The sequence below is a fragment of the Rhinichthys klamathensis genome, unplaced genomic scaffold (genome assembly GCF_029890125.1).
Source record: "Rhinichthys klamathensis goyatoka isolate OS25496 unplaced genomic scaffold, OSU_Roscu_1.1 h1tg000330l_1, whole genome shotgun sequence".
Taxonomy (NCBI): Eukaryota; Metazoa; Chordata; class Actinopteri; order Cypriniformes; family Leuciscidae; genus Rhinichthys; species Rhinichthys klamathensis.
Window position 1 is genome coordinate 2,412,501 of NW_026606845.1, and position 18,558 is coordinate 2,431,058.

The 18,558-nt window shown below is 37.3% G+C and overlaps 1 protein-coding gene across 1 annotated transcript in view; it reads left to right on the plus strand.

Moving 5' to 3' along the window:
- Positions 1 to 15,574, plus strand: part of gcgrb (glucagon receptor b) — a 46,591-nt gene extending 31,017 nt beyond the window's left edge. The window contains exons 3-14 of the mRNA XM_056272046.1: positions 1,756 to 1,852; positions 1,948 to 2,055; positions 3,962 to 4,056; positions 4,154 to 4,260; positions 4,372 to 4,519; positions 6,842 to 7,001; positions 7,193 to 7,253; positions 10,425 to 10,494; positions 13,319 to 13,407; positions 13,485 to 13,629; positions 13,724 to 13,765; positions 15,117 to 15,574. Coding sequence (XP_056128021.1) covers positions 1,756 to 1,852; positions 1,948 to 2,055; positions 3,962 to 4,056; positions 4,154 to 4,260; positions 4,372 to 4,519; positions 6,842 to 7,001; positions 7,193 to 7,253; positions 10,425 to 10,494; positions 13,319 to 13,407; positions 13,485 to 13,629; positions 13,724 to 13,765; positions 15,117 to 15,476 — 1,482 coding nt within the window. The 3' untranslated portion in view covers positions 15,477 to 15,574. The remainder of the gene's footprint in view (positions 1 to 1,755; positions 1,853 to 1,947; positions 2,056 to 3,961; positions 4,057 to 4,153; positions 4,261 to 4,371; positions 4,520 to 6,841; positions 7,002 to 7,192; positions 7,254 to 10,424; positions 10,495 to 13,318; positions 13,408 to 13,484; positions 13,630 to 13,723; positions 13,766 to 15,116) is intronic.
- The last annotated feature ends 2,984 nt before the right edge of the window (positions 15,575 to 18,558 follow it).

Below are 18,558 nucleotides of genomic sequence, written 5' to 3' on the forward strand. Positions count from 1 at the left end.
AGGTAAACTTAACTCAGAAACTGGGTTCAATATAAGTTCAGTGATTGAGGTCAAATGATTGTGAAATAATGATTATGTTAAAACACAATCAACACCATCAGATGTCCTTTGTTTATTGTTTATCCGGCTGTTATAACTCATGTACAGCAACCAAACAAAATCTAAAGTTAATAAGTTAATGGTCAAGAGCCCAACTAAAACACACACTTATCTCCATAATGGTGACTTAAACATTCCAGTTTTCTCCTTCAGAGATTCTGCTTGTTAACATCAGGTGTCTTCAATAATGCTCAATCATCAGTCAGTTATTCACTTAATTAACTCATTAGCTCAGAGTTTAATTGGGTCGCTTAAAATGACCAAATTCCATGATGTTGAAGTTACATGAACATATTATGTTTGTTTAACGAAACATAGTTATGTGGAACCGGTGGAACCTGTTTACATAAAAAAGTTAAGTAAAGCAAACATATCATTTTTTTGAGTGTGTGTTCAAACTATAACGTTTCATCATGTGCGATGTAAATCCGTCTCGGTTTAGGATATTTACATATTTCTACTGGGGAGAAAAAAAGATGAAAATGCTGATTTTTGCAGTGTTTTATCAGTACTTTTCAGTTCTTTTTGTTCTTTCTCAGTCCGTTTCCTTTTTTTGAGGACAAAAGACATCATCTCTTTATGCACATCCACCAAAGCATCCTCCAGGCTTGATCAGTTTCAGATAACTCTTCTCTGAGGACTTCATCACTGAAATGTGATCCGGTTCATAAATTGTCTGTTGAAGAGGCAGATTTTTATGTAAGGAAACACAAGGGAATTTCAGATCTGCTGTACTTCAACATAAAAGCAGGTTTCTGTGATTAAACCCGCATCATGATCAGGACAGATCAGAAGAACAGGTCATTTATGAGGCGTTTACGAGGCGGTTATGAGGCATTTATAATGTGTTTATGAGGCATTTACAAAGCGTTTATGAGGAGTTTACGAGGCGTTTACGATGCGTTTATGAGGCGTTTACGAGGCGGTTATGAGGCATTTATGAGGTGGTTATGAGACGTTTATGAGGCGTTTAAGAGGAGTTTATGAGGCATTTATTAGGCGTTTGAGGCGTTTATGAGGTGTTTATGAGACATTTATGAGGCATTTTTTAATGCGTTTATGAGGCGTTTATGAGGCGTTTATAATGCGTTTATGAGGAGTTTATGAGGCATTTATATTGCGTTTATTATTTATTAATTATAGGCATTTATTATTTATTAATATTATATTTAGTGTTGGGCAACGAATAATCGCATCCAAAATAAAAGTTTTTGTTTAAATAATATATGTGTGTATAATTATTTTGTAAATATATAATACACACACACACATTCATGTATATATTTAAGAAATATTTGCATGTATACTGTAAATATATGTATACATAATTTATATTATATATAAATATTGTATATATAAATAATACTTTTTCTTAAATATATACATGCATTTGTGTGTGTATTATATATTTACAAAATAATTATACACAGTACAGACATATTCTGTAAACAAAAACTTTTATATGGATGCGATTAATCGTTGCCCAGCAATAATTATATTATATAACATTACATTAGATTATGATTTAATATAATTTTCTACCATCATTGAAATGCAGTCCTAACGTGTTCTCTACTGTAAAGTGTGTATTCATCTGTAATACTGCAGAAATAGTCTCTGTAAATGTTTAATCTGAATGAAGTGTAATATTCACAGGTGTCTTCTGGGAAATCCCTGAAACTGCTGCAGGAGCAATGGAGGATCTACACGAATGAGTGTATTCAGAGCTTCATCCACACACCTCCAGCCTCAGGTCTGACGAACCGGCTCCTGATGAACAGCTGCTATGTTTATGATGCGCTAGTATTTCCATCACTCTCTCTTTCCGTGTGTGTGTGTGTGTTTCAGGGCTGGTGTGTAACAGGACGTTTGATCAGTACGTGTGTTGGCCCGATGGCCCCGCCGGCACCACCGTTAACGTGTCCTGCCCCTGGTATCTGCCCTGGTACCGCAAAGGTAAAGCTCTCAGAGTCATGACTGATAGAAATAACTGTCCTGTTAGGAGATATGATCTAAATGTCAGATTATAAAGCAGTAAATATGGGCCATTTTCAGGTCATGACTTACTCCTGACATCAGTAACAGGATTATCTGATAGTTTTCACTCTTTTCAGTCTGTAATGTTTTTATTTTAAAATGAATAAAATTATTAAAATATTAATACATATTATATATATATAATTTAATATTATTAAAATATTAATAAATTAATAATAAATAATTTATTTTTAATTAAAGTATCAGTCAGTTTTCATGTCCTGATTCATCATCCTATATGCATATAGGTTATATGCCTATGTATATTTAACCTAAATTATGCTTTTATTGACACTAAAATATCATGCTTTCGCCGTTAGCATATTGCACTTAATATTTGTATTCAAATATCAGTCAATTTTTATGTCCCATTCATCATCCTAAATACATTTTACATAAATCATGCTTTCATCGACACTTAAACATGCTTTCACTGTCTATGTATGGCTTTTTAAATTGTTATTTTATGGATTTATTTTCCTCTTTAAAAAATAGAGGGAGTGACATCGTCAGTTTGAACCATATTGTCAAAATATCTTTATCGGTATTTTATTATGTTTGCATTAATATCTGCCTCGACAAGCTCAATAGTTTAACGTGGTTAAAGGGACAAACATCTGTGTTGCAGTTGTTTAATAATATTGACTGTAAATAATATAGTGCTATGATACGAGTTCTTTATTATGCATTTTTGCCCAGACCTTCAACCCTTGAGCCGTTTGGATGTAGCCAGGTTGACACAATACATGCTTTAAAAAGAAACCATCATAAGTCATTAATATTCTTGGTAACACTTTATTTGAAGGGGTGTGCATAAGACTGACATGACACTGTCATAAACATGACATAACACCTGTCATGAACATGAAGGAGTCTTTATGAATGTTTATGACTGTTGTCATTAAGTGTCATTCGGTAAATTATGACACTTTTAATGCAAAGTTGAGATTGTTTAAAATGTCTTTGTTATGACAACTTGACATTAACCAAGAAATCATAACCTGTCAACCTGTCACAAATATGTCATAACAGGTCTAATTATCAAACTTAAAGAAGTTATTTAGCTTTGCGTTAACATTACATTACCCTGTCATATGTGGTTGGTTTTGACTTTGGCCGTCATGACACCATTATAACTGTGTCATGAATATTTTACTTGTCCTCAAGTAAAGTGGAACACATTGTACTGGTTATAAAGATGTCATTAAGGGTTATTACACTGTCAAATGCTTTAACATATGATAGGGTAATGTTAACGCAAAGCTATATAACTTCTTTAAGTTTGATAATTAGACCTGTTATGACATATTTGTGACAGGTTGACAGGTTATGATTTCTTGGTTAATGTCAAGTTGTCATAACAAAGACATTTTAAACAATCTCAACTTTGCATTAAAAGTGTCATAATTTACCGAATGACACTTAATGACAACAGTCATAAACATTCATAAAGACTCCTTCATGTTCATAACAGGTGTTATGTCATGTTTATGACAGTGTCATGTCAGTCTTATGCACACCCCTTCAAATAAAGTGTCCTTACAACACACTATATATATATAGCTTAGTTTTAGTCATTTTAGTTCTTCAACTTCAACTTATTTTCAGCCAAGGCAACATTTCAGCAAGTTTTTTTAAGTTTAAGTTTCCCATCTACTATTTATTTTCTACTTATTTTAGTTTTATTTCCGTTCCTGGAAATGATTTGTAATAGTTCACGTGTGGTTTTAGTTTAGCATTGCTGGGGATCTCAGTAATCTGGCTTGGTCTTCATGTAGAATCAGTCCAGCTGTGACCGGTGTGTGTTTCCGCTGTGTTTGATCAGTTCATCAGGGCTTGGTTTATCGTGTGTGTGGCGCTGACGGCAGATGGGCTCGTGGGAAAAACACCAGCGAGTGTGAGCAGGACGACCCAGGACAGGTGAGACCGCCAGTTTAATGACTTAATGATGTTTCTGAGCGATGGGGCTAACGGTCAGCTAATCCCTCTCCCTGTTTGTGTGTGTGTGTGTGTGCAGAAGCAGTATGGTCAGATCCTCAGTAAGTTCAGAGTCATGTACACCGTTGGATACTCACTGTCTCTGGCAGCGCTAACTCTCGCTCTGGCCGTCCTGGTCTCGTTCAGGTAACCATATATTACACATGTGTCTGAAAATGTAAAAAGAAAATGTGTCATATTTTGGTGATATCTCCCACTGATCACAGATCTCAGTTCTCTTATGGGTCTTTCCCTCAGGAAGCTGCACTGCATGAGGAACAACATCCACATGAACCTGTTCGGCTCCTTCATCCTGCGCGCACTCTCCATCCTCCTCAAAGACGCTCTCCTGGACCGGATGAGCAGTGCTCAGAGCTTCCAGGGGCAGCGCTGGGTCAGCGGACAGGTACGGGCGCTCAGATGATTACAGGTACAGCCGAATCCAGAGGAATGTCCTGTGAGTGTCTCAAATAAAGCTCTTCAAATGTCTCCTTCTGTAAACAGATGGTGACTTGCTTTGATATGTGAAATATCAGACAAATGCTGCCAGTCAGTAACGGGTTCACAAACTATAAACACTCACCCAAAGGATTATTAGGAACACCTGTTCAATTTCTCATTAATGCAATTATCTAATCAACCAATCACATGGCAGTTGCTTCAATGCATTTAGGGGTGTGGTCCTGGTCAAGACAATCTCCTGAACTCCAAACTGAATGTCAGAATGGGAAAGAAAGGTGATTTAAGCAATTTTGAGTGTGGCATGGTTGATGGTGCCAGACGGGCCGGTCTGAGTATTTCACAATCTGCTCAGTTACTGGGATTTTCACGCACAACCATTTCTAGGGTTTACAAAGAATGGTGTGAAAAGGGAAAAACATCCAGTATGCGGCAGTCCTGTGGGCGAAAATGCCTTGTTGATGCTAGAGGTCAGAGGAGAATGGGCCGACTGATTAAAGCTGATAGAAGAGCAACCTTGACTGAAATAACCACTCGTTACAACCGAGGTATGCAGCAAAGCATTTGTGAAGCCACAACACACACAACCTTGAGGCGGATGGGCTACAACAGCAGAAGACCCCACCGGGTACCACTCATCTCCACTACAAATAGGAAAAAGAAGCTACAATTTGCAAGAGCTCACCAAAATTGGACAGTTAAAGACTGGAAAATGTTGCCTGGTCTGATGAGTCTCGATTTCTGTTGAGACATTCAGATGTTAGAGTCAGAATTTGGCGTAAACAGAATGAGAACATGGATCCATCATGCCTTGTTACCACTGTGCAGGCTGGTGGTGGTGGTGGTGGTGTAATGGTGTGGGGGATGTTTTCTTGGCACACTTTAGGCCCCTTAGTGCCAATTGGGCATCGTTTAAATGCCACGGCCGACCTGAGCATTGTTTCTGACCATGTCCATCCCTTTATGGCCACCATGTACCCATCCTCTGATGGCTACTTCCAGCAGGATAATGCACCATGTCATAAAGCTCGAATCATTTCAAATTGGTTTCTTGAACATGACAATGAGTTCAATGTACTAAAATGGCCCCCACAGTCACCAGATCTCAACCCAATAGAGCATATTTGGGATGTGGTGGAACGGGAGCTTCGTGCCCTGGATGTGCATCCCACAAATCTCCATCAACTGCAAGATGCTATCCTATCAATATGGGCCAACATTTCTAAAGAATGCGTTCAGCACCTTGTTGAATCAATGCCACGTAGAATTAAGGCAGTTCTGAAGGCGAAAGGGAGTCAAACACAGTATTAGTATGGTGTTCCTAATAATCCTTTAGGTGAGTGTATAACTGACAGCTGAAGTTTCCCAGCACATCATGGAAGACCAAATGTGTAATTGTGTGAATGAGAGATTTTAGTTTCAGTCAGCTAAGACTATCCATCCATCCATATATTTGTGAACTAAAAAAATAAGCTTGAGCCAATAAAGTTTTTTTTTTATTTAATACAAATTTTCTACGTTTATTTGAAATACAGTTGTTTTATTGCAAAGTGTGATTTTTAAATATATATATATATATATATATATATATATATATATATATATATATATATATATATATATATATATAAAAAATATATATTTAAAAAAATATATATATATATATTAATATTTATTTAATATATTATATAATATATAGTATGTATATATATATATATATATATAAATATAAATTTTCGTTTTGATAAAAAATAAAATAATACATTTGTAAATATACATATTTCTTGTTATTTTTTTCCAGTTGCTTTCACTTTTATGATATTCAAATTTCTGTTATTTTTTGTTTTATTAGTATTACATGTATTATTAATGAATATTTTTTAATATGGAATTATGTTTGGATTTTTTTAATGAATAATTGTATATAATTTTTTAATTAAATAAGTTATATCCACTATTTTAAAAAATTAGTATACACTATTACACATCCTGCCCAATATTGTCCTCCAAACAATGTGCAATTTTTAGGGATAGAAAAATATATAGTGAATTTATCTGTGTAGTATCAATAATCAAATTTGTTATCGAATATGTTTATTTTCATTATTGATAAGTTGCAACCCTATAATATTCTATAAAAGTGTTTAAAAGGAATACAATCTGTTATATATCCATCCATCCATGTTCATAATGATATACATTTTGCCGCACACCAGACGGTCTGTGATTGGTCGGCGGGTGTGTCATCAGAGTGTCATCCGTTCCTCAGACTGTGACTGGCTGTCGCGTTGCCATGGTGATGATGCAGTACAGCGTGATGGCCAACAACTGCTGGCTGCTGGTGGAGGGCTTGTATCTGCACAGTCTTCTGGTCATCACCGTCTTCTCCGAGAGGAACTACTTCTACATTTACCTCTGCATCGGCTGGGGTGTGTGTGAGCCTCAAAGAAAGGCCACCAAACACTCGTTTCCACTTTCACTGAGCAAACGTCTGAAGTGTTTCTGACGCTACGTTGACTTTGAAGTGGTTTATTCAAGATAAGCCAGCGTGATGAATATTAATTAGCTGCCGAGGCTTCTGATTGGCCGACTGACTGTGTGTGTGTGTGTTGTGTTGCAGGTGCGCCGCTCATGTTTGTGCTGCCGTGGATGACTGTCAAATACCTGTATGAGAATGAAGAGTACGTGTCTTTCACTTCAGTTCTGACTCCAGTGTTTGGACACTTAAAACTGTCTTTGCATTAGATAATATGTTAAATCATTTTTCATCATTTTTGCACACTTCCTTAAAATCAGCTGCTGATCTGATGATTTAAAGGATTTGAAACTAAAACAGACGTGTTTTTCATGTTTCATAATGCAGTGACTAAATGTCCAAACACATTTTGTGCTTCTCTATATAAACATGTAAATTGTCCTGATTTATATCGATGATTTTTTAATTTTTTTAAAAGGTTTTCAATTTCACTTGGCACATTTTTGGTGAGTTTAAGGAATCCATATATTGAAATCTCACTTATGGTTTACTGTACATGAAAGCAGGGTTATTATAGTTAGCTAAAAATTAAACAATAAAATATTTGAGATAAAATAAACATGAAATTAATTAAAATTAAATATAAAAAAACTTATTATATTCAGCTAGTAGCAAATTTTTTTTTCTAAATTTCCTTTAATGCAGTAAATTAAAATTGCTGAATTATAGAATAGAATAATTATATAATTGAATAATAGAAACTATCTAGATATATTGTTTAAAAAAATTAAATACTAAAAAAATAACTGCATTAAAATGAAAAAGAACAATATAAAAAAACGTATTCAAAATATAAATAAAACTATAATAGTGTTAAAAAGATACTTTCTCTATCTCTCACTCTATCTCTCTCTCTCTCTCTCTATATATATATATATATATGAGAGAGAGAGACAAAAATCAGTGTTAAAAGTTCCGTTATATTTTCTTTTTATAATAAATAATTCAATAATAAATAAATTATTTTATATTTGATAATACATAATATTCTAGTGCAGCATTTTTATCTGTCAATTATTTATTTGATAAATTGATTAATCATAATAAAATAAATATTTGATATATATATATTATTTTTTTATTATTTTTTTTATCCATCCCAATGTTGTTCTCCAAACAATGTGCCACTTGAGGGCTATAAAACAACTGTAGTGAATGTTCCCGCTAAAGCACATCTGGCAGGGTCAGTCCTGCGGGAGCCGTACAGTGAGTCCTGATGTCCTGTCAGATGTGGAGTGAGTGTGTGTGGGAGGACATAACCGTCCGTCAGACTGAGAGACCATCAGCTCTTTATGAGCCGTTCACTCGGCCGGTCTCCCCAACAGTCGTGTTCAGAGCCAACGCAGGAGAAAACACTCACACAGCGGCCCGTTGCTCTTTAATAACACACACTGAAACTCCTGCGTGCGTGTGTCATAAGTATGCGTGGCTGTGTGTGCTTAAAGTGCAGTTGGACACACACTATATACTGATATATACAAAGGCAATGTATTGATAGGTTCTCAAGCGTAAACAGTGTCTCATGCCGCCTGATTCTGGATCAGTGTGAGTGTTTGGAGAGCCGATGAGACTCCTGTGACGTTAGCCACGCCCCTTTCCTTCTGCACCAATCACAAGAGTTGATGAAGTCGCTCTTATTAACGCTTTTCTCTCTCATCGCTTCTGTATTTGGTCCCTCTTTCTCTTTTTCTCACTGCATTTATTATAACTCCCCCTCTTTTATTTGCCTTTCTGTTAATTGTTTTTAATTTCATTTGATTCATCAGTGGGTGATGTGGTGACACTACATATATCATACATATTTGTATGGGTTTATTGTCCTTGTTGGATTTCTTCTTTGTTGTGCGCTATTATTATTATTAACAATTATGAATAAACACGTACAAAAGTTCAATGAATATTCTGTGCTTAAAACAAGTTAATTAACAAGTGAATTATTGCGAGTACTTTTATAAAAGGACATTTCTGCTTTTATATCACCCACAAAATTATCCCTGTTTAGTTTATTTATAAAAGCACGTTTAAAAATAAAATAAAGATACTAAAGAAATAACAGTTTAAAGGAGATATTGTAAGTGCCTCTTTTCTTTAAGAAAAAGAGGGACGAGTCAAAATAATTTTTTGTTGTAAACAACATTATGCCACAAATTTATATTGAAAGATTATTGGAAAGACATGGAGGTCTGCCGTACACTATTTCATTTTAAATCCAGTGTGGATTTGACTTGTAAATGAATTAGGATTTCTCCATGGTCTGAGAAACGAGTCCCGCTGGGGTATTACAAACTCACACTGGTTCCAGTTCAGACACGTCTAGAGGATTAAAACAAGTTGTGTGTGTGTTTATAAGTTTGTGAAAGACAAAAACGTAGCAGATAAATACCTACGGAAGCTAATGAGCTCACCCTGTTGGAACAGATGCACTCATGTTCACAGGTGTATGATCGGGGTTTATTAGAAATAGTTATTAAATGGTGGAGGGGAAAAAACGCCTCCGTTCAAATAACAATGAATCAGATCGTTGGCATGGAAACACCTCATTAAAGACCTGCTACTCTTACTTAGAAGTGTAATCAGTGCTCAGATAGAAACACACACACATTAAAATCAATATGACATCTAAACTCACTCTGATTACTAGTTTCTGGACTTATTTATCAGGGAATGTTATTATAAAATACAAACTATAATCAAACTTGGCCTGCCTCTCAATCGACCGTCCAATCAGTTCCTGATGGATACATACAATAAAGTTCTGCACCTCAGATTTCTGTTGTTTCTTATTAAATATGCAGTTTCATTCTGAAATATGTTACATCAGTCTTAGAAGAATAGCTTCTATATGGAATCTTCAAGTGTTCCGTCAGACGCTTCATATATAGAACCTTCCAGCGGTTCCATCATGGGATCGTTCTATGGATTTGGCTTTAATTCATTATTTTTTTTTATTTTTTTTTATTACATGTTATGTATTAAACGGCTTGAACATAAACATAATTTATCACTTGAAAAAAATTGAAATAATCTGTTTAGCGTGAAAGTATAAATCATTTAATTTAATTTTTCTTATATTTAACCTGTTTCGCATACAGGGTTCTTTAAAATGAGGCCAAGAACCCTAGAGTACTGTATAGACCTTCAGTCATTCTTTTCTTCTAGACTGAACTGTAAGTGATAAACGGGTTGCAAAAGCATTCCAGGTTGACTTTAAATACAAAATTCCCTTTCTGTTGTTGCCAGTTTTATGAAAAATGAATTATGAATGAGCATTTTTCCACGTTTAAATCGATGGACTGTGATGTTTTGTCATATGCAGATGCTGGGAAAGGAACATCAACATGGGCTACTGGTGGATAATCCGTTCTCCCATTCTGTTTGCGTACCTGGTAAGAGACTCAGACTTATATCCGATCTCATTCAACGCGTTTGAAATGAAAAGAACTGCAGATTCGCATGACAACGAACCCTGCTCTGTGTGTGTGTGTGTGTGTGTGTGTTGCATATGTATGTAGTATTGAGATTCAGGCGGTCTCTAATAGTATTCTGGATTCAGAAACACACACACAATCTCTTGCTGATTTTATCCGAGGACTGTTTCATCGAGTGCCTCGGGCTCAGGAACGCTTTATGAACTCGGCGTGTCACTGAGCGTTTGTTCGGCGCGCTCATCAACACATATAAAAATGCTCCGGGGGCTTTACAAAGTAATGAAGACCATCACAACAGAAATGTTGGTCCTACACAGCCGAAATGATTTATTTCACGAGTCCCATTTGTACTGCAGCAGTGCCATGTTTTGATTTAATAAAAAAGTACATCAAAAAACAGCAGACATTAGCAGAAACAGATTTCTGAAAACTTTTTAATGCGCTATGTGAATCTAAAGATGACGGTGTATGATGTACGGCAGCAACTGTAGAGCTCGACACTGATACCTTATGCACTTTCTGTTTCCAGCTACTGAAAAGTAGTTGGAAAAGGATATAACAATATTCCTTATGTCTGATGCAGAATTAAGCACATTGTGTACCTTATATCTTCTGTCATTATTTAGATTTAGATTTGGTGGGTTTGAGCCGTGGTTATCAGTTAATGCTCGTTACTGTTACTTTATTTATTTATTTATTTATTTATTTGAAGTGCCCCATTTATGATTTTCAGATAGCATCTTTCATGTAGTGTGTAATAAAGCCATTTGTGAATGTAAAACTCTGCAAAGTTTCAAAGATCACAGTGCAGATAAATGGAGTTATTGTCTCCTAAAAGAAAGAGGCAATTCTGAACTGCTTGAAACAAGTCATCAGAGCAGAGTAGACCAATCACAACAGACTGGGCCATCTGACCAATCAGAGCAGAGTAGACCAATCACAACAGACTGGGCCATCTGACCAATCAGAGCAGAGTAGACCAATCACAACAGACTGGGGCGTCTGACCAATCAGAGCAGAGTAGACTAATCACAACAGACTGGGCCATCTGACCAATCAGAGCAGAGTAGACCAATCACAACAGACTGGGCCATCTGACCAATCAGAGCAGTAGACCAATCACAACAGACTGGGCCATCTGACCAATCAGAGCAGAGTAGACCAATCCCAACAGACTGGGGCATCTGACCAATCAGAGCAGAGTAGACCAATCACAACAGACTGGGCCATCTGACCAATCAGAGCAGAGTAGACCAATCACAACAGTCTGCAATCCCAACAGTCTACTCTGCTTTTGCCCCAGTCTGGGGCATCTGACCAATCAGAGCAGAGTAGACCAATCACAACAGACTGGGCCATCTGACCAATCACAACAGACTGGGCCATCTGACCAATCAGAGCAGAGTAGACCAATCACAACAGACTGGGCCACCTGACCAATCAGAGCAGAGTAGACCAATCACAACAGACTGGGCCGTCTGACCAATCAGAGCAGAGTAGACTAATCACAACAGACTGGGCCATCTGACCAATCAGAGCAGAGTAGACCAATCACAACAGACTGGGCCATCTGACCAATCAGAGCAGAGTAGACCAATCCCAACAGACTGGGGCATCTGACCAATCAGAGCAGAGTAGACCAATCACAACAGACTGGGCCATCTGACCAATCAGAGCAGAGTAGACCAATCACAACAGTCTGCAATCCCAACAGTCTACTCTGCTTTTGCCCCAGTCTGGGGCATCTGACCAATCAGAGCAGAGTAGACCAATCACAACAGACTGGGCCATCTGACCAATCACAACAGACTGGGCCATCTGACCAATCAGAGCAGAGTAGACCAATCACAACAGACTGGGCCATCTGACCAATCAGAGCAGAGTAGAACAATCACAACAGACTGGGGCATCTGACCAATCAGAGCAGAGTAGACCAATCACAACAGACTGGGCCATCTGACCAATCACAACAGACTGGGCCATCTGACCAATCAGAGCAGAGTAGACCAATCACAACAGACTGGGCCATCTGACCAATCAGAGCAGAGTAGACCAATCACAACAGACTGGGTCATCTGACCAATCAGAGCAGAGTAGACCAATCACAACAGACTGGGCCATCTGACCAATCAGAGCAGAGTAGACCAATCACAACAGACTGGGTCATCTGACCAATCAGAGCAGAGAAGACCAATCACAACAGACTGGGCCATCTGACCAATCAGAGCAGAGTAGACCAATCACAACAGACTGGGCCATCTGACCAATCAGAGCAGAGTAGACCAATCACAACAGACAGGGCCATCTGACCAATCAGAGCATCTCTTTACATGCATGAAAACCAACTAAAATTGCCATAAATTAATTGCATTTTATTTAGAAATAAATGTATGTTTTATTAATTTATATATATTTTTTTATTAATTTGTATACATTTAACTAAAACTCTTCTAATGTCAGAGTTGTAAATATGATGCAGGAATACAGTAAAATCAGCCTGTTTTCATAAACACACATGAAATGGTTTTTACCTCTTAGATGCTATATTATGTGGATATTGTAGGCTTCAAACATACAGATTTGTGTGCTGAAGAACTCACCTTTTCTATGAATATTAATGAGATCACATTGATGTGTATGTGAAGGGTGTGATAGTGCATTATCTTTTGACATGTTATACGGTAATTAAACAGAGATATTGGGGTCGTTTGAATGACACACATCACACGATGACACATGATTTTAACCTCTCTCTCTCTCTATGTCTTTCCTTCTGGATTAGATTAATTTCATCATATTCATTCGTATAATAAAGATTCTGATGTCCAAGCTGAAGGCGCATCAGATGAGATACACCGACTATAAGTTCAGGTGAAGAGCGCCGTCTTTATTTCACACAAACACACGTCACGGCCTCATTGAACGTGTGTATCTCTCGACCTCCTCAGGCTGGCCAAGTCCACGCTCACACTCATCCCTCTGCTGGGAATCCACGCCATCCTCTTCACCTTCGTCATCGATGAGTCCGTGCCGAAGGAGTCTCTTCTGAGGCTGATCCGCCTCTTCTATGACCTCCTGTTCAGCTCCTTCCAGGTCAGAGGGCAAAGGTCACACACACACACACACAGAGATGGGATGTTATCTGCAGATGGAGGAGGTTCATGTGTGTTGTTCTCTGTAACCGTAGGGTTTGCTCGTGGCCATCCTGTACTGCTTTGTCAACAAAGAGGTAAGAAATGTTTCTCTTTCTCAAAATCACAGAAAAGCAGCAGTTCTCGACTGGTGTTGCTTCAGAAACACATATTCCTTTTTCTTTTTTGGACTTGATTGTTGACCCAAGACCAGTGTTTTTTTTTTTTTTTGTATCATTGGGGTACTATTATTGTTTTATTTATATTATGGGTTAGTTTTTATATTTATATTTTCAATTTGGTTAAAGTTAAAGGTTGAGTAAATCGGTTAACGCTTATTTTATTCAAAGTAATGAAAATGTATTTGTTTTATTTAACTATAATAACCCTGCTCAAGAGAGCTGCAAAATTGCAACAAATAAATACAAATAGCATACCAATATGAAACATTATTACATTATTCGGTGGAATATGAAATTTGACCATTTTAGAAAATATACGCAATCGTTGAAGAAACCAACTCGCTAGTCACGACTGTTTCCCGAAACCGCATGGTTGGTCGTTCAACCGGTTAATGATGTCACGCCTGTGGTGGAGTAATAACTTTCTTTAATGAATCTGTTTGAGACCGAATTAACGCTGGATGTTTTGCTATAAATTACAGACATGACATCTGAGGAATATTTCTCATTTTTCTCAGTGATTTCCAGATTCAATCATAGGCTCGTTCTTACGCTCGCACATGCGCACTTTACATAAAAGGTGCTTTAGATTGACAAACTAAATGACGTAAATGACATTTGTATGCCCAGCTGGCATTTTAACGTCGAGTCACTGTTGAATCAACGCCAGGTGCCAGTGTTGGATAAACGTTGAATTTTGTTTAGATTTCGCAAATTGGATTTTGGAACAACGTTATTTTTCTACTGATATATTTCAACAAAATGTTTAAAAGTCATGGTTGTAAAAATAATGTTGATTTGACGTACAACTCAACATTTTTTGATATTTCTATGTTGAATCCGTAGTGCGTCAACAACACAACTATTTGGTGTTCAACATTGTTTTAACGTTGAATTAATGTTTTTTTCATAAACTGACATTATTTCAACCACATTTAAACGTTTAATGTCAGTCGAATGCCAGCTGGGTGTATTCTAAATAAAAGATAAAGATTTTACTTGGATAGCTTGCTTATTTGACTCAAGACAAGGATTTATTGAGTCCACATGTCATGCAAACAAAAAAAACTGCTTCTAACCACAGGTCGAGAGCTGTCATTCCAAACACACAACTTTGCGATGCTGTTTGCGAATGTTCGTTGGTTTTCGGGAAACACCGACTTGTTGAACTATGCTGATAATGACTGACGAAAGTTGGTTAACGATACTTTGGGGAAACGCACCCCTGGTAAGTCCTTGGACTCAGGCTGTGTCTCCTGCTCTCCAGGTCCAGAGCGAGATGCTGAAGAAGTGGAAGAGGTGGAAACTGGGCAAGGACATCGAGGAAGAGTACCGGCACACCCACAGCCAGACGCCCCACGCCAAAAGTGGCAGCATGGCCCCGGCGATGGCCCACGAGTGCCCCGGCACCCCAGAGGCGGCGAGCACGGTCTCGGCTGAGTCCCAGCGCCTGGTGTCGTGTCTTCAGAACGGGGGGAGCCGGAGCAGAGGACGAGCGAGACTGCAGATGTCCTCCGAGCCACAGGAGGGCGCCAGTAACTGCAGCTCTCTGACCGAAGACATCTGTCTGGAAGAGCGTCCCCTCAACAGCGAGTGCTCAGCGGGGGTGGCGGAAACTAACGTTTGAGGAACGGGATGCTGACGGATGTTTTAACACTAATGGGTCAATGGAAATGACGGTACATTCCAGATACAGACTTTTTTTATTGAAAAGCGGCTTCTATCGTGAGAAATTATGCAGCTGTGGATCCTTTAATAATAACAAGCCGAAACTGTCTCCTGAGTTGGTAAATGACTAAACAGTAGGGCTGTCAAAATGGCTGATTCGAATTTCTTTCTTAAATATTAGCAAAATTCAAATTATATTCGAATTCTAAAGGCATTACTTAATGCTTGAGGAAAAGTACTGTGTTGTCTTCAGCTGATGAACACACACGCTCAGCTCCGACCGATGTGCAGGTAAAAGTATGTCGTTGCACGATTTCTTTTTCCGCCATTTTTCAAATTAACAGCGCAGCCGCGAAGCGCTGTACTGGATGAGCTAACAAAAACAAACCGTGTCAGTTACATCATCATCATCATCATCATGTCTCGCGCGCCTCTTGACACCAAAAATTCGAATGCACGGTTTTTGCATTCGAATGTGCACCTTTTTGTTTTTATATTCGACGAATATTCGAAATTCAAATTTATTATTTGACAGCCCTACTGAACAGTAGTAATTATTGGTGCTTTCATTTGGGTTATGGGTTATTACTCTTTTGACTGAGCAACCACCTAGAAACCACCCAACCAATTACAGTTACGTATTCAGCAGACGCTTTTATCCAAAGTGACTTACAATAGAGCATAAGCAGAACAATATTCTCAGTATACAATGCCATCTTCATTGGATTAGTTGGGTTAGGAAACAAACTAGAGCTGCGGAGAAATGCAGGGAAGAGAAAAGAAGGATGCGCTGGTTTCTGCGTTTCAGCTTATTCCACCAGAGAGGGTGAAGGGTCTGGAAAGCTGCTTTTGCCTCATTATGAAGGAACAACAAGCCACTTCTCATTCAGTGCCAATGAAAACACTTGGTTATTTACCCTCTCAGGAGTTAAAATCGCTTTCTTTGGGTCGTCCTTTAAGAAACGCTCACCAAAACACTCACACTGCTGCGAGCCGTCCAGAATTCAGTTCTGTTTCACTAACCACGGACATCATCATCATTGGCTCTGCATCAGTAACCCTGAGTTTGGTGTTTCACATGGGCTGTTCGCTTGGTATCGTGACCAGATGCTTTAATAAACAGTGTCAAATGCAAGCAGATCCGCATTGGAAGCGTACAGTGTAAAGCTACTGTTTACATGCTATATGTGTATCCACACACTTCACTGACGTGCCATTCTTACACACTACCCACAATTCATTGGGACGGGGAAAAAAGCAGCTCAATTGAGAGCATGTGAATGTCCTGTAGGCTTCTGGGATTATTTACTTACAAAATATCCGTATTTAAGTGAAGACAGGATATTTTAACTTGCAAGACTGAAACACTCTCCCTGTTCATGATGCGTTATTTACTGAAGCCGTAAGGTACTAGAGGCGGTTGTTAAATTATGAAAATCAATATTTATGAATATGCATCACTTAAAATCACAGTTATATGATCTAAAGCAGCATTTCTTTATATGATTTTGCTTCAGAAACCCAGTTTTGGTTTGGATTGGTGATCCTAGAATGTTATTTTATACAAATGAGTAATTATTATACATTGTATTAAGATTTTTGAATTAGTGGTAACAATTTACAATAAGGTTTCATTTGTTAACTACATTGGTTAACATGAACTAAAAATGAACAACACTTCTAGCATTTATTAATCTTAATGTACATTTACTAATAGATTTTTTAAATCAATAGTTGTATTTATTAACATTAGTTAATGCATTGTGAACTAATATGAACCAATAATGAGCAACCATATTTTTATTACCTAACAATAACAAAGATTAATGAATGTTGTAAAAAAAATAGTTCACATAGTTAATATATTAACTAATTTTATTAAATGAGACCTTATTGTATACGTTACTGAATTTGTTTTTATTTGTGTAATTTTTGTTTTTATTTTCAATTAACATTTTGTTGTTTTTTGTCATTTTTAATCATTTTTATTTGTTTATTTAATAAACAAATAAAATGTTTATTTAGTAAAGTTAAATTGAATGATAATGAGAAATTACACCTTGACAGCTGCAGCTGAAATATATATGAGTATACGAGAGATTATATAAGTATATGAGTATATTGCCAAAGGGTGTTATAAAGCGGCATGCAAGTGTATTCACAATATAAAACAACCTCAAGAGACTGAAGGGTTTATAAAACAAGTAGTTTAGTGTCAAATGCCATCCTTCTGCTTGAAGATTTAGTCCCTATAACAGAACGTTGCTGTGCACCAAAAATAGTCAGATTAAATATGAATAGTCAGTCACATTACAAATGAACAGTAATGAGCCGGTGTTTCTGATTTACATAACACTGCATTGACCAATCAGAAGCCAAACCTTTAAAGATGTTAAAGATGCTGCTAATCATTTACATTTTTTTATGTTTATAAGATTCACATTTAAAAGATGAGATTGATTTAGTTCAAACCTGACAGCTAAATCTAAAATGACGATGTATCTAAAGCTTCATGTGTGAATAATGCAGCATCATAAACACGGAGCTTCGTGTGGAGTCCTGACGTCATGTGATCGTGATCGCGCATCTGCTTCATTTGAGTGTTATGTTGTGCTTTGTGGAAAGACTTTGTATGGAAGAGTTGAATTACGGTACATGTGTAAATCACTTTTGTTATTGCCTGTGAGAACATAAAGTGAAGAGGGAGGAAAAAAGACGCAGACATCGAAAGGAAAGTGAAAATAAAACTCCCTGAGCCTGGATGTTTAGTTGTGGATCGGTTTGATTTACTGTTTCATATGGAGATCTCTGGGAACTACACACACACACACACACACACACACTGTAGTAAAGACCTGCTGAAGTGAGGGACCTCTTCTTCCCCCTTCATTAATTCTGTTCTCAGGTCATTTGCCGAAGCTCTCTCTCTCTCTCTCTCTCTCTCTCTCTCTCTCTCATTTTATAAAAAAAAATTTAACATTTATATCCTTTTTAACAACAAATAGGCTACCACATGAATATCTTGGATGTCAGGGGGATGA